The 24,098-nt window shown below is 42.5% G+C and overlaps 1 protein-coding gene across 3 annotated transcripts in view; it reads left to right on the top strand.

Moving 5' to 3' along the window:
• INPP5D (inositol polyphosphate-5-phosphatase D) overlaps positions 1 to 24,098 on the top strand; it is a 168,839-nt gene that overhangs the window by 131,894 nt on the left and 12,847 nt on the right. For all 3 annotated transcript variants that reach the window (XM_040348937.1, XM_040348936.1, XM_040348938.1), the window contains 12 exons: positions 5,829 to 5,931; positions 6,023 to 6,219; positions 6,305 to 6,422; positions 8,373 to 8,469; positions 8,563 to 8,701; positions 10,765 to 10,873; positions 11,161 to 11,249; positions 13,252 to 13,333; positions 13,562 to 13,651; positions 15,230 to 15,343; positions 18,425 to 18,504; positions 20,233 to 20,320. In XM_040348937.1, the coding sequence (XP_040204871.1) occupies positions 5,829 to 5,931; positions 6,023 to 6,219; positions 6,305 to 6,422; positions 8,373 to 8,469; positions 8,563 to 8,701; positions 10,765 to 10,873; positions 11,161 to 11,249; positions 13,252 to 13,333; positions 13,562 to 13,651; positions 15,230 to 15,343; positions 18,425 to 18,504; positions 20,233 to 20,320 (1,306 nt within the window). The remainder of the gene's footprint in view (positions 1 to 5,828; positions 5,932 to 6,022; positions 6,220 to 6,304; positions 6,423 to 8,372; positions 8,470 to 8,562; positions 8,702 to 10,764; positions 10,874 to 11,160; positions 11,250 to 13,251; positions 13,334 to 13,561; positions 13,652 to 15,229; positions 15,344 to 18,424; positions 18,505 to 20,232; positions 20,321 to 24,098) is intronic.

Below are 24,098 nucleotides of genomic sequence, written 5' to 3'. Positions count from 1 at the left end.
AAGCCACAGGGTGAAGCGCTGGCGTTCTGAGATGGAAACGGCAGAGAATCCAGCGGTGGGGACAGGCACAAGCACCAGCAAGACCTCAGCAGGAAGCAGCACAGTAAGTGTCCTTCCTTTTGATTTTTTCTGCCCTAAGTTTTTTCTTAAGGTGGAGGGTCGGTCTCAACTTTTTTTTTCTCCCCCCCCAGTGGCTTTGGGGGGCCTGTCTGGGCACTGGTTTGGCTGCTGTCTTTTACTAGTGCACCTTTGCTAGGGGACCACATATGGGAACAGGGTTCTCACTAGGGTCCCCCTACTTTCTTCTGTGCTTTTTTTCAGGCTAAATCCGACACTAGAAGAAAATGCCCATCATGTAGATCAAAGATGAGCGATAGCTGGAAGAAAGTATTGTGTAAAGCTTGCATTGATGTTTTAATTCAGGAAGAATCAGCCGCCATGCGGGATGATCTGATCTCCTCAGCGAAAAAAGAGCTATTGAGCACGTTCCAATCTATGCGTGATTCATTAGTTGCGCCTTCCACCCCTCAAGCATCCACTTCCCAATCTTCGCAGGAGTCAGGGATTGTACCTGAACTTGTTATGGTTGAGGATTCAGGTCCCGGGGACCAACACGGTAGCGAGGACTCAGAGGAATCAGAGGGGGAGGTGATAGGACAACCCTCAAAGTTTAAATTATCCCTGGAGGTAGTGGAAGGCTTAATCAAGGCCATACAGGTTACTTTGGGCCTGACTGAGGAAAAAAGAGATTTAACCTTACATGACCGCATGTATGCGGGTCTAGGTGAACCTAAAGGGCGGGTCATTCCAGTTCATGCAGTAATTTCTGAGGCCATAATTAGAGAATGGCAGGATCCAGAAAAGAAGCCCTTTTTTCCTAAAGCTCATAAGAGGCGCTTTCCTTTTGAGGAAGATTCAGCAGCAGTCTGGAACAAAGTTCCTAGACTAGACGCGGCTTTTTCGCAGGTATCCAGGTCAACAGACTTGGCCTTTGAAGACATGGGGGTCCTTAAGGACCCCATGGATAAGCGTATGGATCTACTCTTAAAGAGGGCATGGCAATCGACCATGAATGGTCTAAAGCCTGCCATGGCTACTACATGTGTGGCCCGGAATCTGGAGTTCTGGATGAACCAGTTGAAAGCTCATATTTCAGCTGATTCATCGAAAGAAGAGATTCTGGATTCTTTTTCTACCTTAACCACAGCTGTAGCCTACATTGCAGATGCTTCAGCAGAGGCTATAAAAATGTCAGCTAGGTCCGCGGCTCTGGCAAATTCCGCCAGGAGAGCGTTATGGCTAAAAACCTGGCCAGGGGATGCGGCATCAAAGAATAAGTTGTGCGGCATTCCTTTTTCAGGAGACCTCTTGTTTGGTCCTGAGTTGGATAGGACCGCGGATAAGAAAAGATCTTTCCCCGTCAAGAGAAAGAGGCAACCTCCCAGACGGTTTTTTCGTCAGCAAAGAGGGCAAGACAAAAACAACAAACCCCAGGGGGATAGGAGAGGTTGGGCGGCCCAAAAGGGCAAGGAGAAAAAAGGAATCCTTTTCAATCCTCCTGCGCAGCCCCAGAAGTCTCAATGACTCGGTGACCCGGGTCGGCGGAAGATTGCAGAAATTTCTTCCGCAGTGGTCAGAGATAACCACCAATGGTTACATTCTGAACACCTTGTCCCGGGGGTACGAGATAGAATTTTCGGAGACCCCACCACAAAGTTTCCGGATAACAAACCTCCCAAAAGATCCACTAAAATCCCTGGCCATGAAATCCTCTTTAACCTGCCTGGCGGTCTTCACGAGTCTGACTCGGGGTTAGATTTTCCTGCTGCGAGCGGACACCCCGAGTCAGACTCGGGATCGCCTCGCTAGATCCACAGGCACAAGTTACTTACCTTGTCCCTGGATCCAGCGATGCCACCGCGCTGTGTGAGCGAGCGGGACCTCGCTCGATTCACACAGTGCCTCCGTGTGACGCCGATCTCCGTTCCCTGCGACGTTACGACGCACGGGGACGGAGAACGGCGCCAAATTCAAAAAAGTAAACAAACACCTTACATACAGTATACTGTAATCTTATAGATTACAGTACTGTATGTAAAAAAAACACACACCCCCTGTCCCTAGTGGTCTGTCCTGTGTCATGCATGTCATTTTATATAATAAAAAAGTTTCTTTCTCCCTGCAAACTGTAGATTGTCCATAGCAACCAAAAGTGTCCCTTTATGTCAAAAATAGTTTTAGATCAGCTAAAAAACAGCGATAATAAATTATAATCACTTGCAGAATTGTGCGATAGCGATTTGTGGGGAAATTCGTCATAAAAAAAAAAAAATAATGACAGCAACAATTCTGCAACTGAGCAAATTTCAGTGATTTTGATTTGATTACATTATTGAATAATTTTTATTATAATTATATTATTATTTGTTATAATTATTTATAATTATTTATTATATTATAATTTATAATTTTGTTTTTAAAAAAATGTCATACCTGGGATGCCTATTAGAATCTTGTTTGGTCAGATTTAAGTGAGTTATTTCTAAAAATTACAGACCTACAATATAAAACGCCAAATTTCCTTGCAAATAATGGTACCGCTTTTAGCATGTTTTTTCTGACAGAATCATACCGCCAGGGAGGTTAAAGGAGCTTATTCAGCAGGGGGTAATAGTGCAGGTGCCTCAGGCAGAACAAGGGTTGGGGTTTTACTCCCATGTGTTTCTAGTGAGGAAACCCACGGGAAAATTCAGGATGATCTTAAACTTAAAACCCTTGAACAAATCAGTCAAGTACAGGAGGTTCAAAATGGACTCTATTTTTTCGGTAAGGAATCTATTGACGCCAGGTTGCTTCATGGCGTCAATAGATTTAAGGGACGCCTACCTGCACATCCCAATCGCTCCGCAATCCCAGAGATACCTCAGACTAGCGGTAAGGAGAGGAGGGGTGGTCCAACACCTACAGTACAGGGCTCTCCCCTTCGGGCTCTCATCCTCACCACGGATATTTTCCAAGGTGATGGCAGAGGCCTTGGCCCCGCTTCGTTTACAGGGGGTGGCGGTAATCCCGTATTTAGACGACCTATTGATTTTTGCCCCGTCAAGGGAAAAACTGCTGATGGATTTGTCCAAAGCTCAGAGTCACTTAGAATCTCTGGGATGGATTCTGAATCTTCAGAAATCATCTCTAGTACCCACTCAAGAAATTATTTTCCTGGGCTATCAGGTGAACTCTTTGAGCCAGAAAATGTTTCTACCCATAGAAAAGAAAGCCAAGGTCCAGGAGACCATTTCTCGGCTCCAGTCCAACCAGCCCATAACTATAAGACAGGTAATGTCGGCTTTAGGGGTGTTAACCTCGACCATGCCGGCAGTACAGTGGGCGAGACTGCATGTCCGTTGCTTACAGAGTTTTCTTCTAAGATCTTGGGATCACAGTCTCAGCTCCCTGGACAATCTTGTAAAGATTCCATCCCGGGTAAAAAGATCCCTTTATTGGTGGAAGAACCAGCAGGTCCTCTCGAGGGGTCTGTTGTGGTCTTTCCCGGTGGAAAAAAGGTTAACAACAGATGCCAGTGCGTGGGGATGGGGAGCCCACTTAGAGAAAGATTTCATTCAGGGCTGCTGGTCAAAAGAGGAGTCGGTTCGGTCCTCAAATTGGAGAGAGTTACGAGCGATCTCATTAGCTCTACAGAGGTTTGCCCCAGATCTGGTAGGCCACCATGTTCAGGTGTTGACAGACAATGTTACGGCTGTAGCGTATGTAAACAGACAGGGGGGCACCAGAAGCAAGCCCCTGCTGTTGTTGGCCGAAAGCACCTTACAGTGGGCAGAAAAGAACTTACTATCCCTCTCAGCGGTGCACCTGAGGGGATCACTGAACGTGGTGGCAGACTTTCTGAGCAGACATCAGGTTCGGGAGGCGGAGTGGTCATTGAGTCCAGAAGTCTTTCTAGAAATCTCCAACAGGTGGGGTCAACCGGAGGTGGACCTGTTTGCCTCGAGAGAGAATGCCCAGGTACCTCGGTTTTTTTCCCTGGACAGGCGGGTCGGGTCCCTGGGGATAGATGCTCTGGCGCATCCATGGAGATTTCGCCTTTGCTTTGCTTTCCCCCCTTTCCAGATTCTCCCGCTAGTCCTAAGAAAGATTCAGAAAGAAGGGGTCCCAGTTATTTTGATCGCCCCTTACTGGCCCAAGAGAGCATGGTTCTCAGCAATCCTAGGGATGGCAACGGAACCATGTTGGCATCTTCCTCTCAGGTCAGATCTTCTGAGGCAGGGTCCAGTATTCCACCCGGACGTATCCAGACTCTCCCTTGCAGCTTGGTTTCTGAAAGGAAGATCTTAAAAGATAAAGGTTTTTCAGATCGGCTGATCTCTACCCTGTTAAATAGCAGGAAGAAAGTCACGAGAGCCATCTATGCTAAAGTTTGGAGAGTATATACGTCCTGGTGTAATGCTTCAGCCAGGGAGCCGAGCAGTCTTATTGCCATCCTAGAGTTCCTTCAGGATGGAGCGGACAAAGGATTAGCGGTCAGCACCCTAAAAGTGCAGGTGTCCGCCTTAGCAGTTTTCTTGGAAAGATCCATAGCCTCAGAGCCGTTGGTAGCCAGATTTTTTAGAGCCCTCACTAGGGCTAGGCCGCCACGGGTCAAGGGCTTCCCTAAGTGGGACCTATCGGTGGTTTTAAGGGCTTTAGCAGTAAAACCTTTTGAGCCTTTGAGTGATGCGTCTCTTAGGGATGCTACCTTGAAGGTTCTTTTTCTGGTCGCAATAACCTCAGCTCGCAGGGTTAGCGAACTACAGGCCCTGTCAGTAAGGGAACCGTATTTTTCATTATTTTCTGATAGGGTTGTGCTTAGAACAGACCCAAAATTCTTACCTAAGGTAGCCTCAGCGAGCAATCGCTCTCAGGAGATTGTGCTACCCACTTTTTGTTCCAACCCCGTGGGGGAGAAAGAATCTTTTTTTCACATGTTGGATGTGAGAAGGGCTTTGCTATGCTATCTCAAAATAACAGAGCCTTTCAGATGATCAGAGTCACTATTTATTTTATTTGGGGGCAAAAGAAAAGGCCACCCGGCCTCAAGGGGCACCATAGCCAGATGGTTAAAATTAGCTATCAGGGAGGCTTATTTGCATTCAGAGTTAGTGCCGCCAGAAGGGATTTGTGCTCATTCTACACGTGCGCTTGCAACCTCATGGGCTGAGAGAGCTGGTGCCACCCCGGACCAAATATGCAAGGCGGCGACGTGGGCAAGCTTTAACACCTTTGTACGGCATTATAGGTTGGACCTTATTTCTGCCAAGGATCAAGCATTTGGCAGGAAGGTCCTACAAGCTGTTGTCCCGCCCTAGGGTGGTAAGTCTCTGGTATCCTCTCGAGGTGCTGTCCTGAAAGACGCCCTGGGAAAAAGCAAGTTAGGCTTACCGGTAACTTGTTTTCCAGAAGTCTTTCAGGACAGCAGCATCCCGCCCGTATATATAATTATTAATGTGCCACGCTGTGACTAACCTATGTGTTTATGTGTTCCAGCCGGGGCCGGAGGTTTCTCGGTAACAACTGATGTGTGCTGGGAGGAGCCTCCCTTTAAAGATCTTGGATTGAAGGTGTTTCCTGTGGAGAGGGAGGAGCCAATATCTCGAGGTGCTGTCCTGAAAGACTTCTGGAAAACAAGTTACCGGTAAGCCTAACTTGCTTTTTTGTAAAAAGTTAAAGATAAAAAGTGAAAGCATTTTCTGACAACACAAAAGCAAAGATCACATGTGCTAACAGGTCAACAATCCTGCACAGTATCTTAGTTTGTTTTCTCTTCCACCATACAGAAGCGAGAAGGGTTTTGTCAACTCCTACAGCAGATGAAGAATAAGCATTCAGACCAGTTGGAACCAGACATGTTATCGATTTTTACTGGAACATGGAATATGGGTCAGTCCAGCATTTCTATTTGACCAACGTAGCTATCAGCTCTGCCTGTTCTAAGATCTCATCTGTCATACTTGTTGGTGTATTGTGACAGGTGATGCTCACCCGCCAAAGGATATCACATCATGGTTCCTGTGTAAAGGTCAGGGGAAGACACGTGATGAGACAGCAGATTACATTGAACATGACATATATGTAATCGGTACACAAGAGGATCCTCTGAATGAAAAGGAGTGGGTAGAAATATTGCTCCGTTCCCTAAATGAGATCACCACTGCCGATTATAAGCTGGTAATATTGAAGTTTTGAGCCATTTAAATGCAAATAAAAACTGGTTTCCATATAAGAGTTTGTGACTACATTTACTTTAACCTAGATAACAATCCAGACACTCTGGAACATACGGATTGTAATCCTAGCCAAGCAAGAACATGCTCACCGAATCAGCCATGTTTGCACCAACAGTGTAAAGACTGGAATTGCCAATACGCTTGGTAAGTAATCATTCTGTGCTTTAATGTTTTTTTATTTTTTCACATGCCTTCAGACCACAAATAAAACCTGGGTATTTAAATTTAATCAGAGGTTTTGATTGTTTTTCACCTATTGATATACATTTTTTACATACACAGCAAATACAGGTTCATGTATATCTCTGGGGAGAAATATAATTGTCCAGTAAACTCCAACCCAGCCTTTTCCCTGAGAAGGATCTGGTAACTGCATCCCCTGGCATCTGTGTTACTCTATATATACCCTGATTGCATAGGCGTGCACACAGGGTATGCCAGGTGTGCCTGGGCACACCCTAATCACCCTGTGTTGTGCAGATTCCTACTGTTTAAACCCCTGATATTTCACCAAAGGCCCCAAAGAAATTGTAAAAAAAAATATTTAAAAAAATAAAATATATTTAAATAAATAAAATAATAAAAATAAAAAGTACTGACACCATCCACTGCCCTACTGACACCAATCTCTTCCCTACTGACACCGTACACTGCTCTATTGACACCGTCAGTATATATACACATGAACATATTTGCCAGCACACCACGGATCGTATATAATGTCCAAAAGTTTTAATGCACAGAAAACATCACAAGAAGTGCAACGTTTCGAGGCCACACAGGACCTCTTTGTCAGGCAAGTGATCACTTGCCTGACGAAGAGGTCCTGCGTGGCCTTGAAACGTTGCACTTCTTGTGATGTTTTCTGTGCATTAAAACTTGTGGACGTTATATACGATCCGTGGTGTGCTGGCAAATATGTTCATGTGGTTGATTGTTCCAGTACCTGGCTGGTGATCGCTTCAGCACCCATTTTTGTATTTATGAGCCGTTTCCCCAGGAAGGTGTGCGATTGGAATATTTATTAGTATATATACACATGCACACACAGACATATATGTTTAAGCTTTGAGGTGCACACCCTAATGCAATCTTGTCATCTAATCCTACTGATTTGGCAGGATCAGACACCTAAATGGTATTGCTGTTGTTATACAGTGAGCAGTATACACATAGAAATATTTTAAGCTGTTTCCCAGAGAAATGTCAGGGAATAACATTTTAAATGAGGAACATGGGGTACCATAATAAAATAAAGAAAGTAAAGAGATGGCCCTCAGAAACCAATCAGTAATTATCTTTCATTTATTTTTTATATTTACTTGAAAAATGACAGCTATATGTGGTTACTACAGGCAACCTATGCTGTTTATTCATTTTTAATATATGCTTTGTTGCTTCTGTAAAACAAAAATTAGGACAAGAGGAACAGAACTCTAGAAGCTGTGCCCAAAAAAAGGCAGGCGTAGGTCAAAGGACTAGTCACCAGTTTTACCTGTGATCTCTAAGCAGTTGATTTTTCCCCATTACTGGCTAACCATGTGTTGCTCAACACTGTGGTGTGGGGACAGACATCTTGGTAGAGGCAGGGCTTTGCTTCCTCATGTAAGGAGCATAGTAGTGACATCATCAAATTTCACTTCAAATCTCCTATGACTAGCAGCCAGAGTCAGCACTGCCTTAGATTTCACACTGCAGGTATACAGCTATAGGCTGACGGCACAGGAGTTCCTAGGCACTCTCACATACCAGGAAGTGGATTGCCATTTTTCTGGACAAATTACAAACAAACGTTACATTTTCTGGGTACTTCTTAGACAAAATTAACGTTTCTAGATTTTAGAACATAGCATTGCTTCACTTTTGAGCTTAGGTCCACTTTAATAATTTATTTTGTGAAACTATTGTGGATCAGGTAAAGATACAATTTTTGTTGGTTTTAAGAAAACAGTAGATGCAGTCATTTCTGATGCAGTGGAGCGAAATCATATTCAGGCAATTGTAAAAGCAGCCAAATTAGCGCTAGAAATTTCTTAGACTATATATGCTCCTACAGTAAATTGTTGTTTATTAGCAGCATATTCTTCTACACAGGAAACAAAGGAGCAGTTGGTGCCTCTTTTGTGTTCAATGGGACTTCTTTTGGTTTCATAAACAGTCACCTTACTTCTGGGAGTGAAAAGAAACTCAGGTACTGTATAGCGTCTCTGTTAAACTCCAGCTTGTGTCCCCCATGGACAGCCCCCCAAACAATACTAACTGCCTTTTGTTTGCTTTCTATTAGGAGGAAACAGAATTACTTTAACATATTGCGCTTCCTGATCATGGGTGACAAGAAGCTTATTCCTTTCAATCTCTCCCATCGATTTACCCATCTTTTTTGGTTGGGGGATCTCAACTACCGTGTTCAACTTCCTAACAATGTAAGTGCTTATTAGGCCAGCCTCTTCTCTATATAGTTTAGGGTTCTCGCAGCTTTTGTACATCATTGTCACAATTATTTTTAATTCTTATTGCCACAAAAGTTGCTTACAGTATCATCCCTTACAAAGACGTGCCTCTGTCTTTCTACCTGTTCTGTATTCTTCTTTGGGTAAGAGTATATATCAGCCTTTGCCAACAAGGGTTCCATAGAATCCTTAGGTTCTTCCAGAGGTTGCTAGGGATTCCTTGAGCACTGAACAATTTCTGTCTCTCGGATAGGTAACCCATGACACCATTGATCTTTTGGTCTATCTGTAAGGGGAGGACTCTTGCCACTGACCACAAATGTAGGGAGCAGTCTTCTCATTGACCATCACGTGATTAATCAGTGATACTGGAAAGTTATTTCATGGTCTTCTCCATATGAAAAGGTTAAGATAGATGGTATGGGATAGATGGTCTAGAGAGGGCGGGTAAGGCTGGATTCACACCTATGCATTTTTTGTGCTTTTTGCATTTTGCAGATTTGCACTACAGAACGTGTTCCATAGGAAACCATGTTAAATGGACTGTAGTGCAAATCTGCAAAATGCAAAAAGCACTAAAAATGCATAGGTGTAAATCAGGACTTAAAGTGTATCTAAAGCAAAAAGCACATTTTTGTTATTTTCAAATAGCGGGATGGGGGGTTAGAACCCTTGTCAACTTTCTATTGATGTCCCTTCTGTTTCTGCTGCAGAGATTCACTCTGTCTATTTTTCCTGATGACCATTGTCATTGAGACTGAAAATGAGAGAAAATTCTAAACTTTGAAAGGGGAATACATGGGAAAATCTTCCAATGGGACACTTGTTCTTCTGAGAACTGTCTTATGCCCCGTACACACGATCGGAATTTCCGATGGAAAACGTCAGACGGACTTTTTCCATCAGAAATTTTGACCGTGTGCATGCCCATCTGAGTTTTTCCATCGGATATTCCAAGGAATTTCGTTGGAGTTTAGATAGAGAAAATAATCTCTTTTACTCCAATGAAATTCCATTGGAATCCCGATGTGAGTTTGGCCGGGCAAAAGCCAGATCGTGTGTATGACAGTCGAGTTGTACTCCAGCACGGAACTCAAGTGTAAAATAAGATTTGGGATCTATTTACCACCTAAAGCCGAAACTTCCAAATGCCCGGTGGTATACTGGCTTTCAGAACCGTTGGAGCTGACATCTATCACACTCAAAGGACAGTGGGCTCCCTGGTGGAAAACGTCCAAGGATTAAAGGCCTCGGCTGGGTTATAGCCATCTGCCTTAACTGCTTGCCTTCTGGTAAGCGGCTCTTCTTTCCGGTGGAGGGTCACTTTTGTTTATGTGTCACTTGGTGGTGTGGAACGTATGAAGTACTATCGCCAGGGTCTAATCTGCCTACCTCGTGAACATACAACTGCTATTTAATCAATCACGGAACTAAATCACAAGCTCAGAGACTGTGTATTCCAACAGGCTGTTTTTTTGGCGCGGCTTTTTTTGTTTATATAAGATAGGTTTTCCCTTTCTATGGAAAGACTTCCTCATACTTTGTATCGTGAACAGGGCGAGAAGTGAAGGGAACTCTCTCATATAGCAAAAACCTAACAGGAGATATGACTGAAAATTTGGTTTTAGATATACTTTAACATTACATAAAACATGTTCTCAAAGTCAGAATCTGATTGTAGACTGACAAACAGTGATTTTACTAAAGAATCAGAGATCATTGAGTTAGAAAAGAGATTATTCACTTTACAGAGTTAAAGTTCCATGAGCTTTTTAAATGAGGCCAGGCTGCGTTTACTTCACTCATCCATCACATCTGGGAGAACAGTCTTTACAATTCAACTCATCGTGACCTTATTTACAATGATGATCATTTGCAGAGGGAATAGTTTCTGCTTCTTTTAGTAAGTCAACTCCAAGTCTATAACCTTATTTTTTCCAGTTTCAAAATGGTGTGAAAATTAAAATGTGAACACTGCATATCTTGATAATTAGTTCTATTGCAATTTTACTTATTCACTTCTCTACAAATGGCAGGAGGCAGAGAACATTGTACAGAAGATTAAGCAACAGCAATACCAAGAACTACTGGTCTTTGACCAGTTAAACATGGAGCGTATTGAAAGCCGAGTCTTCCTCCACTTCCGTAAGTTATATTATTAATCAGTCCTCTATGTACTAGCTGATAGCAGATGATAAAAAGTACAGTACATGGTGATAATCCACATTATAAGAGGTCATTTGGTGCTGTATCGCAAACATACTGGCAAGGGGAGGAAAATCCAAGCAAAATATTATTTTATCAAAGTTGTTCATTGCCAATAGTGCATTGAGAAGTTTGCACTGAAATTTAAAAATAATGACAATATCCTTTGTATGGACAGCTTATATGTCTATTCCATTTTGGTCTTTTTTCTTAATTCCTCCTTACAGAAGAAGAAGATATCTCTTTTCCTCCCACGTATCGGTTTGAGAGAGGAACCAGAGAACGGTACTGCTACACCAAGCAGAAAGCAACAGGGGTAGGTCATTTTTAAATTGTACAACTGGTACAAGCAAAAATACGAATTGAAGTGGTTCTAAAGCCTAAACATTTCCACCTTAATGCATTTCTTTCATTGAGGTAAAACATGTTTAGGTAGCAGTATGCCCCCCCCTATACTGTACTTACCTTGAGTCTTCACTCTATTCAGTGTTGTTCCTGTCTGCAATGGCTCTCGCCACTCACTTCCTGGTCTTGCAGGCTTTGCTGACTCAGCGGGAACCATTGACTCCTGCTGCTGTTAGTCAAATCCTATGAGGCAGGGGGCGGGGCTGAGCTGTGTCTATAGACACAGGCAGCATTGCTCAGGAGGGTATGGGGGAACATTCCGATGGGCCTTAATTTTGAATGGGACTTTACAAAAATTTTTATGATTAGATTACGATTTATGATATGTCTATATTCGTTGAATAGTCTCTTGACAACAATTATTTATTATTAATCAAAGGTCATTATTTGTGTTCATTTGATGGTTATAACATTTGTTGCATAATTTTTCTGTCCATTATTGTGTATTTAGTATGAGACATGAATATTTATATATCTGTTTCATCTAATCACTGGTGTGTTAGTTCTTATTTAAGATCTCCTGCTATATTACATATTTTTATGTGTCTTCCTTTCTTTTAGTTTTGTCTTTTTTTGTTTTGTTTAGGATTATGTGTTTCTACTTATGTATCCTTCTTTTTTCCTCACAGATGCGTATATACTAAAAAAATCATTCTTGTTTTTTTCACTTTTGAGAATTTAATGTTTTTTTTTCGATGTATATCTTTCTGCGAATGAAAACGAAGGTTGGAAACGACAAGTTCAATCAGTCTTATCACCTAATTAACCAATTGATTACATGTGATGTTTTACATAAGTATGTGAAAGGTGATTTACTTTTGTAAGGTAACACATGCTAGTCGTGTGAAGCGTGTTACCTGCTTCCTCCTGTTTGTACCTTTCCAGTGCTGTTTTTATATTTTGGAAATAAACCATATTGCATTGTGCATGGGTGTGCAGCCATCCTTCGTTTACTTACATACTGTATGTATGTACTGTACTTGTGGGATTCCACTGGAAGCTGGAAATCACCGCTACTTCAGTGATCCTCACTAGCTTCTGGGTCCTGTGACAAGTGGCTGCTCTGCTACATTGTGAAAACAGGGGGTAGCCTGTGAGGCATGGGTGCCATTCAGAGTCTTTTGAATTTTCAATGCAAAGCATTCTCTGATTGGACAAGGTGGAGAGCGTGTTGTCAGAGAATGTTTTGCACTTACCGCATTGAGAAAATGCAAATCGATCTCTGAATGGCGGCCACTCAAAGCAGCCTGCCTCTTGTGTTCACAGTGCAGCATGGCAGGGCTCGGCACAGGACCTGGAAGCAATTGGAGATTACTAGAGTAGCGCTGTCTACAACAGTGATTTCCAGATTCTAAAGGGATCACACAGGTATCATGAAAAAAGGCAAAACTTTTTTGGAGTAAAGATAGATAACACCTGTCAGTTTTTTATTTTTGTCTGTGCCCCCCATAGGGATTTTCACTCTCTCTATTTGTCCTGTATACCATTATCACTGAAAGTGACAGTAAAAGAAACCTAAAAATTTTGGGTTGTCCCCAGAAAAGTAGCTGAGGCAGAATTGTTCAATGGGGACACTAGTTCTAGTGACCTGGGGATTCCCTAAATTTTCAGAGACTTCCTCTCACTTCCTGTTTTGTCTATGGGACAGGAAGTGAAGGGAAATCTCCCAAATGGGATACAGATGGCAAAACCTAAACTGACAGGGGTTGTGACCCTCCATTACTCTGTCCCATATACCTATAATTCTACTTTAAGTATTAGAGCAATTCTGCTAGAAGGGGATGACCCAATTCAAGCATTACAGTATTCAAACACATTAAAGGCTATACGTGCCTTTCCTTGGGTGCTAATTAGGTTCATGTATCACCATGCATGCTCTATTTATTTCTAACAATGCATATGTTTTTTTGCAGATGAAGTATAATTTACCTTCTTGGTGTGATAGGGTTTTGTGGAAGTCATATCCCAACATGCATGTCTTATGTCAGTCCTATGGTAAGTCCATCAATGGATGTAATTATTTTCAGAGTACATAGATGCAATGAGCATATACATAATTACAACTTCATGTTTTTGCATCCAAATATTTCAAAGAAACCTCAGGGAAACCAGCCCAATCAGGAACACATGTAGTTGCATATCTAACAGTATATGATAATGTAATTTGCCTGTGTGCATTCCTTGTGGTAATAACTGAAGTTCATTTGTTCTCCCTCTTATCAGGCTGCACAGAGGATATCATGACAAGTGATCACTCTCCTGTATTTGCCACATTCCAGGTTGGAGTAACTTCTCAGTTCGTCTCTAAAAACAGTAAGAAATATTTTTTATTGTCACCACCAGATAGAGGCATTATAACCAGTCTGGTGATTTTGTACTGCATTGTACTGTAGACTAAAGTACCGTATTTATCGGCGTATAACACGCACCACAATTTTAAAAAGGGGATTTTCTGGAAAAACAAATTTTTTAAGTCCAAATAGTAAATGCAGTTAAAATTAAAAATAAGATAAGCAGCAATGTACAAGCAACTCAGAGAGCAGCTCCTATGTTCAAGGAGATACAGATACACAGTACCTTATACACAGTACCTTAGCAGGCAGCGCTGACCGGGACTGTAGCGCGGCTTGGGGCTTCTATATATTCAGCAGTCTGTGGTGAAGGGGAGGGTGAGGAAACCCTTAAACGCGGGCAGCGCTGGCCGAGACTGTAGCGTGTACCTACAGTCTTTAATCTGACGGGTGAAGCTATGGGGCAGAGAGAAAACTAGCAGTTGCTGCAAAGAGGGTGGGAAAGGAGGGGGACGAGCGCCCGTCAGAAATCACTGCCGGAAATCACAGAGTCGTCATCTCCACTCAGGTGTCACTCGGCTGTCACGTCACACACGCACAGTCCCGCCTCCGCCATCGGACCATCTCCTGTGACAGACAGAACACTGGTCCAATGCTGGTGGCGGGACTGTGCGTGTGTGACGTGACAGCTGAGTAAGAGCCGAGAGGAGATGACGGGTCTGTGATTTCTGGCGGGCCCTCGTCCCCCTCCTTCCCCTCCAAGGTATGCTATCGACGTATAGCGCGCACCCGTGATTTTCCCCCTATTTTCAGGGGAAAAATGTGCGTGGCATACGCCGATAAATACGGTAATACATCAGCAATGGATTTGTCACCAGGCTATACTTCCCTTAGCACACAAATTGAAGATGCCATGTAGAAATGCTCCAATTTTTCAATTGGTAACCTTCTTATATTTATATTAAAGTGGTTGTAATTTCTTACATATACCCAGTGAATTGTCTAGCCTCATGTGATACGCAGAGATGAAATACACCCTCCTACATCCATTCAAAATACACAGATCAAAGGCTTTTTCTCAGCTACAGCAGGCAGGGGGTGGGGATCTGACATCACACGCTGCACAGCATAGAGAGGAGAGCTGAGTGTGATCTGAAACTTGAGTGGCGGAAATGGACACACCCCCTCTACACAGTCTCAGTGGAAAACATGCAGAACCGAGGCTATCAGTCACATTCTGCGTGCTGGAGGGGGGACCGGGCCAACTCCTGAGAATCTGTGGGTGTTGGCATGACCTGTCAGAAGTGAGTAATACAGATAGCTGGGAAATGACAGGTCAGACAAAATTACTGTTTGGTGCTTTAGACTGAGGCAAATACACACTATAGAGGGATATTCTTTGTTCATTTTTTATTTCAGAGGTTTACATCTACTTCCAACAATGGTGTTTGCTCTCTGCTTTAAAAGTAGAGACACTGGTAGGTTAAAAAAAAGTAGCTATTTGTCTTCTGCACTTTACAGACAGGGTGAGAGAGATGAGTAATATTAATGTAATCTATTTAATCAAATCATGTCAGTTTTTTTCTTTTTTATTCTTTAGATCCCACTGAATCAGATGAGCAGGGACATATTGAACTACTGAACTGCAAAGCTACTCTGTATACCAAAAGCCACACCAAATTCTACATAGAGTTCCATTCTACTTGCCTAGAAAGTAAGTAGCTTATTTGTGTATACTATGCACAGTAGCACTACACCAGGGTAGCTGCTGAATTGTTTGGGTCTTCCTTTAGGTCTGGTATGGGTTTAAAGGGGGAACCCCATGCAAAAAAAAAGTGTAAGCTCCCCCCCAGAAATCCACACCAGAACCTTACCAAGCATGCAACCTGAGGCAGGCCAGGGGCGCGGGGGGGGGGGGGTGCCACCCCTTCAGGAACCATATCAAGCCACATGCATTCAACAGGGAGGGGTTTCTTTCAAGCATAGCACCTTGTCCACATATTGATGAGTACAAGGACCTCACCCCCACAACCCTCTCCCAATAGTTGTGAGGGTCTGTGGGCAGGGAACCTGGAAGCCCTCCTATATGAATGCGTAGGGTAGATAGTACCCCTACCTAATTAAAGTGCTTTAAAGTGTATGGGTAGGATAAGGGTCTATTATAGATGAATTAATCCCTGGCCGTTTGTATACAAACAAAACAAAGTGGCTGGGAGCTGTCAGTGTTGCTCTATACAGTAGGTTGTATACAGTGCACTGATGAGCCACATTACATTGGTACAAGTCCCCCATGGCAGTACTCAACCTCCCCATGCCATCTGCTTGACAATCCCTTGTCTATTATCCCAGAAAATCATCCAGACTGTTTTTTTTTTTTTTTTACATTAGGCTTAATTGGGGTTTAGATTCAGCACCCAAACTTTAGTGATGTTCACAGAACCCTGCTCAAACTGAACCCAGCTATGTTCAATTCATCACTAGTGTTGCCCTGCCCTGTACCCAAGTAATGCTGATATATCTGGAACATTTAAATAAGGCAAAAGCCCTGAAAAGGAAATTGGGTTAGACAAACAGTGCAAACAACCAGAACAACAAAGTAGAGTCCTGTTATAGTCAAGTACAGACAGCAGTAAAATGGAAATCAGACTTTGCATAAAACAATGATCTATCTCGCAATACTATACTGAGGTCCACCTACGTAGATCACTGGCCAAAGTGAAACTGGCTACAGCCCTGTGAGCTCTGGGATCTTGTTTTCTTGCAGTGGAGAGCTCTCACCCCAAATGAGAGATTTTTAATCCATTATAAGTATGGTCCCCTACTGGTCAGGGGCGGATCCAGAGTCTAGTCTTGGGAGGGGCACTGCTAGAAAATAAGATGTTGCTTACAGAACTGTATGTAACATATCATACAGTCCTAACCTTGTTTAAAACAGTGACACGTTTATCATTCCAGATTGGATTATAACATATTAGATATTTATCATTACAGATTAGATATTAACCCTGTTACTACAGTGACCTCTACTAGCTTCTGATACCTGTGCCAAGCAGCTTCCCTCCTGCATTCTGAACAGAGGAGGTTGGCTGCTTAGCATGGGTGCCATTCAAAGATCGCTTTTCATTTTTTTAATGAATACAAAAGTGTTCTCTGATTGGACGAGGTGGCGAGGTGGGGCAGTAATATCACACTCTCCATGTCATCAAATCATAGAATTCTTTGCATTTATTGAGAAAAATATCCTAACCTGAAACTCTACTTTAAACATTTCAAGGTGACCAACAGGTCTCTCACCACTTGTGAAGATTCTGTAGTGTCCTCTGAAACAGTAGCGACTCTGGAACAGTAGTAACTCTGGAACATTAGGTCTGGAACAGCAACTCTGGAACAGCAGCCACAGGGTCCGGGGTTCTCAACAGCAGTATCACCAGGCACACGGTCACTCCTTGCAGGAGTAGACAGACTCTGTTAGCCATAGCCCCTAGTCCCTCTGTCCCCTGAGCTCTCGGGCACACACATTGCTCTTTATTCCAGCCCCACCACCCTCCTTGCAGGTTTAAGCAGATCTCCTGAACCATGTATACCGGACTTATTCTCTCTCAGCACAATCTGCTGCTCGCCTGTCCCTCCAGGCTGTATATTTCTCTGTCAGGTCTAGCAGGGGGGAACTACCCTATATGGCCACAGTGTCCAATCATGTTGCCAGGGGCTGGCCCATCAGTTCCCTCAACAGTTGTCCCTCTGCTCCATCTCAGACAGGGATAAAGGACCAGCAGTGTAGCCACCTGAGTGAATTGTTCCCTTGGTTGGCTGTTTAGTACAGAAGTATTGTATGCCCAGGCCAGTTTATTGATGAACTCCCAGAGGGTAGGTCCTTGACTCCCTGGGTCCACAGGAAGTTGCTTGAATGATGCTGAGAGGCAGCAACAGGACAAACCAGAGTCAGGGGACAGTGCTGGAATGAAGGTAAGTATTGCAGCAAAAGCTTATTTTTTTTCTGGGCTAATTTTTATATCTTGGGGTGGAGTTGGGCTTTAATTATTTCCCCGACTGCACAATATTCCTATTTTCCTATCTTACCATCATGTGAACTTAAAGGATCACTAAAAGAATTTTTTTTTTTAGCTAAATAGCTTCCTTTACCTTACTGCAGTACTGGTTTCATGTCCTTATTGTTCGTTTTTGCTTTGAAGTTGCTGTAATTCTGCTGTGATCTCCACACTTTCTACTTGTCTGGCTCCTTATAACCACAGTACTGGGAGCTTTTCACAGTGGTCTAAGCTGTCATTACTGTGTGTCTAAAACTCCTCAGAACCAATCAGATTCATTTTAAAAACAAAACACTGCCCTGGATTTGTTTGTTTTTGTTCTGTGGGTCTCTTTACTTCACATAAACATGAAACCAGTTTAAAACCGAAAGTGAAACTACAGGCACATTATATGATTGAATTTAATCTATTTTTAATCACTTTTATACCCTCTCTATACCCTGTAAACAGTCATTTCAGCAAAAAAATTTTTTCCTTTAGTGACCCTTTAAGGATATAATTGTAAATTCTAATAACCAACACGATTGTAAACAATAGCCAACATGATTGAAACTATGTTCATATATTTTAGTCCTTTAATATATCAGTGTAATAGTATGGAAATGTGATGTATAGTGAAGTCCATCTATTGATTACTCTAAATAAAAACATTTTTAGGAATATAAGATTTAAAACCAGGGATACCTATACTGTATACCTATACGCTGTCCTGTACATTATCTGAATAATTTATCCTATTCTAACAGATATGGTAAAGAGCTCAGAGGCAGAAGATCAGGATGGATGCAATGGCACTTTAATAGTGATGTTTGGAGAGCTTCCAAAGGTGATTTACCACTACTGAAAATTCATCTGTCACTCTCAAGTATTTGTCAGTGTACGTATTGTCATCTGCCCATGTCTGCTCCCTGTGAAGTATAAAAATGGTACATGTTCACTGAATGCAATAATTTGAAAGTATACCTATCAGGTGAAAAATATGCTTTCTGGCCTCCTTTTCAAAATGCAATTTGCCCAACCTTGTGACTTTTTCACTCAGTAATGTGTCTGAGTGAAAAACTGAAGCAAGCATGCAGCCTTATGAAAGACATACTTCTGGATCAGTGAAATACGTTGAAGCAATTTTAGGTGAGGCCTACATTAACAGCCTAAATAATTATTTCATGGCAACTTCCTTTTTATTATCCCTAAATATCCCAAGTAACACCAAAATATTATTATAGTATTATTCCAAGATTTCAAGCAAAATCAGTTCAGAAGTTACCACTGTTCAAGTGCAAGATTATAGCTTAGTGTATTGGTTTGCAGGTTTGGAAATGTTCATGGAACGAAATTTGGCCGGTTCAGTAGGGTTCAGGAGGGACCAGACACATTTCAATCTCTGTATGGGCAGGCTTGTTGTACACAATCCAATCTATCCATCCACTTGTGTACAATCAGCCTGTTGGAAATGTTTCTCTTAATCACCACCACCAGCTTTAAAGGGGTTGTAAAGGTACAATTTTTTTCCCAAATAGCTTCCTGTACCTTAGTACAGTCCTCCTTCACTTACCTCATCCTTGCATTTTGCTTTTAAATGTCCTTATTTCTTCTGAGAAATCCTCACTTCCTGTTCGTCTGTCTGTAACTCCACCCCGTAATGCAAGGCTTTCTCCCTGGTGTGGAGTGTCGTGCTCGCCTCCTCCCTTGGACTACAGGAGACTCAGGACGCCCACTAACACACAGCTACTTTCTCTATCTGCAACGTAGAGAGCGTCCTGACTTTCCTGTAGTCCAAGGTAGGGGGCGAGCACAACACTCCACACCAGGGAGAAAGCCTTGCATTACTGTGTGGAGTTACAGACAGAAGAACAGGAAGTGAGGATTTCTCAGAAGAAATAAGGACATTTAAAAGCAAAATGGAAGGATGAGGTACATGAAGGAGGACTGCACTAAGGTAAAGGAAGCTATTTAGGAAAAAAAAATTGTACCTTAAAAAACCTTAAAATTGTACCAAAAATTTTAAGTTGTTTGCGTAACTCGTCCGTGAATGGGGCTGGACGACATTTACGTTCACGTCGAAACCAATGACGTCCTTGCGACGTCATTTAGCGCAATGCACGCTGAGTAAATTTGCGGACGGCGCATGCGCTATTCGATCGGCGCGAGAATGCGCATGATTTGAATAGTACACTCCCCCTAGCCGCGGAATTTGAATTCCGCGGGGGGATTTACGATACGCCGCCGCAAGTTTTGAGGTAAGTGCTTTGTGAATTACCCACTTGCCTCAAAAACTTGCAGCGGCGGATCTTAAATCACATAGGTTACGCGCATCTAAAGAACTGCTAACCTATGTGAATCTGGCCCGTTGTCTCCTTTTCTTATTGCAGTAATTGAGCTGTAGGTTAAGGGCTTCTTGTTTGGAGTGTTCTAAGCCTGTGTTAATACACTGTCTTTCCTTGTTTATCTTTTATCTTTTGTTCTCATTGTATCACCATACATCTACCTACATATCTTCCTATGTTGTTTCCTACTTTTTTGATCTCTATACATTACGACAGTTCTGTACTTACAGCTAACACCCATCATCTCCGATCTGGAATATCTCTTGGATCAGCATTTACTGATATGTATCAAGTCATCTGACACTGATGAGTCATACGGTTAGTACCAAAAAAATCATACACATGTCAGTGAGAAAGTGAATGCATTATGACATAAAGATACGATAAAAAGAAGCCTGGGAAAAATGCAGAATTTGGAACTGTTGGAAATGTTGAAATCGTCGCAGCTCAAGTTGTGACTTTGATAAAGGTTCTTGTACTACTTTTTTGCGATTTAATTGTGACTTGCATTGACTTCTGTTAAATGAAGTCGCAAGCCACAATGAAGTCGGAGGTCCAAATCGCACTGATCTGCGGCACTGGTGTGAACCAGGGCTTACAGTATTGAAGCAAGAGGGTAAGTATGATATCAAGGCAGTTGAAATTTTCAGGAGGTCAACAACAAATGGACTCAATTTTTATTCCCTGGCAGGTTTTCTTTAGGACTATGTGCATTTGTTGAAGTGTGCAAGTGTGTGTGTTGATTGTGCAGCACACACTCCTGGGTATACTTGGGGCTATACATGTCTGTGAAGGAATTTATCCAGGTCATGGTATATCTAGTAGTAGTTGGGCACATTCAGTTTGTTCTATAATGCTCAAGATGTTTCATAGCTTGTCCAAACCATTTCTTTACTTCTGATGAGTGCAAGGAAATCCCCCAGAATTTATATCCACACCATAATCCAATCACCGTGGAAAATGCAGATTGTGATTATGGGAGGTGTAAAAGTTGTGGAACCCCACATCTAGTTACATAACCCCGTCCATGGTGTCAGGAGGTCTGCATAGGTGTTTATTTCTTAATTTACATGACTAAGGCTCCTTGCACAATAGACTCTTCAAAACCACAAAAAAACGCTGGATAAAAAACTCTAAAATATAGCATTTTTTGCCAGCGTTTTTGCAGTGTTTAGGAGTGTTTTTAAAAGTTTTTTGAGCCATAGCATTTTTGTTAAGGCGCTGGCATCCTTAACAACCAATGAATAGCTGGTGGTGAAGGAGTGGGCTGGCAAGCTGGTCCACATCCTTAACAAAGGATAACATCAGATGTCAGTGGGGTACACCTCTGACAGCTGAATGTAAACAAAACAATTGACAGCAATAAAAAATTGAGAAACTGGGTAGGGTCCTTCCATTATCCATAACAGACCCTTATCTGAGCATTCAGCCTGGCAGGCATAGAAAGGGGGGGGGGGGACAAGCAAGCCCTTCCCCTCTTGAACCATATCAAGCCACATGCCCTCAGCATGGGGGGTGATTTGAGGTAGGGGGGGGGGCTCCCCCCAATGCATCTTGTCTCCATGTTGATAATGTCAAGTTCCTCTGGGGTGTGAAGCGGGTGACTTATCGGATTCTGGAAGCCGCCTTTAACAAGGGGGCCCCCAAATCCCCTCCTCTTTAAATGAGTATTGCGGGCAATAAAAATTGAGTGGGGCCCCCCCCCAATTCATACCAGGCCCTTAGGTGGCGGAGCTGCTAAACGGCAGGAGCCTTTTTTTTCTCAGTCGGCGTGGTTGTCATTCATGATGATTGACAACGGATCTACACTGGGGACATTTAGGTGGATTCAGAAAGACTTAGGCCGGCGTATCAGTAGATACGCCGGCCTAAGTCTGAATTTGCGCCGGCGCTAATTTAAGCGTATTCTGGAAACCAGATACGCTTAAATTAGGCTCAGATACGAGCGGCGTAAGTGTCTTACACCATCGTATCCTAAAGTGTAATTTTTAGGCTGACCGCTAGGTGGCGCTTCCATTGCGGTCGGCGTAGAATATGTAAATCACTAGATACGCCTATTCACGAACGTACGCCCGGCCGACGCAGTACAGATACGCCGTTTACGTAACGCATTATCAGGCCTAAAGTTATTCCATCAAATAGCTGGAATAGTAATGTTAAGTATGGCCGTCGTTCCAGCGTCGAAATTCGAAAATTTTACGTTGTTTGCGTAAGTCGTCCGTGAATAGGGATTTACGTAATTTACGTCCACGTCTAAACCAATAGGACCGTGCGGCGTACTTTGCCGCAATGCACACTGGGATATGTACACGGACGGCGCATGCGCCGTTCGTAAAAAACGTCAATCACGTAAGGTCACCCACCATTACCATAAAACACGCCCCCTCAGCTAAATTTGAATTAGGCGCCATTACGCCCGCCCGATTTACGCTACTCCGCCGTAACTTAGCAGGCAAGTACTTTGTGAATCATGTACTTGCTTTGCTAACTTACGGCGGCGTAGTGTAAACACGATACACTACGCCGCCGCAACGATACGCCTGCCTACCTGAATCTAGCTAACAGTTTTTTTTTTTTTATAAAAAAATTGTCAAAAACTTTGTGTGCATTTTTATTTACTCTTTGAATTTTTTGTTGGTGAATAAGTAGGGGTACAACGTATCCCCTACCCATTCACATGGGGGCTAGGATCAAGGGGCCCCCTTTGTTAGCTATACACTGGTTGTTAAGGACATCAGTGGGCCACTGACCAAGAAAAACAAACAAAAAAACACTGTAAACGGGTGCATAGCAGCGGTTAATTGCATTTAGGAGCTTCTAGGAGCTTGTCTGCTTTTTTTCCTGCTGGCAAATTTCTCCCAAAAATGCAAAAAAAGCTTTTTTGTTTCTGCACCTGGAAGCTGAAGCTTAAAAATTGCTTCTAGCCTCTTGCACACTGCAGCCTGAAAAAGCTCAGTACAGTGTTTTTTTTTTTTTTTAACTGATCTAAAATGCAGCCCATTGTTTGCAATGTGCCTGTACACAAGTGCTGCATATTCTGAAGTAAAAAAAAATTTGCTTTGTCAGTATTTTGCGACGATACGCACAAATGTGTGCATAATTACACGCAAAACAAATGCCTACAATTATGTCCAGAAATGCTGATGCTCAAACATCAGTACTGTGTGCAAGAGGCCTAAAATAGTGTGCATGGACACTTAAATATTTGCTTCTAGGGGCAGAAATAAAATGCTCAAAGTATCTGCAAGGAGCTTAAATAGAAGCTAGCGTGCATGGAGCCTAAAAGAGTAATTTCTACTTGAAATGCAATTTCATGCAATAAAAATTCATGTATTTTTTCACTACAGAAAATGGTTAAGTTTGTACAGGTCCTTAAATACCCATGAAATGAATTTTTTTTTGTAGATCAGATGTCATGCCTGTGGCTCAGGAAGATATCTGCTATCTGACCACAGCTGGCGTAGGTGTAGAAGATACTGTTTGCTGATCACTGCTATTATCCTCCAAATAAAGAGCCCCACTGTGCTGCAAAAAAAATTAAACGATCCTTATAGGAAAATAATAGATATGCCAGCAGAAGACCCTTTTTGGGGTCGAAAACAATAACAATGATAAGCTGAACTGAAAATGTCTGTGATTGGAGGAGACAAGAGTGCCCAGACAAATCCAAACAGAACATATAAAAAACATACAATTTTTCACATAAAACCCAGTATGTAATGCTACATTGGTAGTCACTGAGGTTCCATGAGATTTATTACATTATTTTTGACGGTCTTATGGCTCATTTACACTTGCTTCGGCTTCAACAAGGCTTAAACAAGGTATTGTTAAGGCTCTCTGAACACTAGTCAAAGCTCCTGTAATTAAATAAAATGGCTAGCTTACAATCCTGTTTACACCTTGCTTTTTGATTTGCTTTGCTTCGGCTTCGCTTTAAAAAATATACCCTATGTAGTTGCAGTGGTGTTTCAAAGTGTCTTTAAAGCCTCCATAGAAGTCTATGGCAAAGCTCACTTAAAAACCCCACTGAAGCCCCACAAAGCCTCACCAAAGCCCCACTGAAGCCTCATCGAAGCACCAAGCAAAAGCAGGT

This window comes from Rana temporaria, chromosome 4 (genome assembly GCF_905171775.1).
Source record: "Rana temporaria chromosome 4, aRanTem1.1, whole genome shotgun sequence".
In the NCBI taxonomy this organism is placed as follows: domain Eukaryota; kingdom Metazoa; phylum Chordata; class Amphibia; order Anura; family Ranidae; genus Rana; species Rana temporaria.
This window is presented reverse-complemented; position numbering and strand designations above follow the sequence as displayed.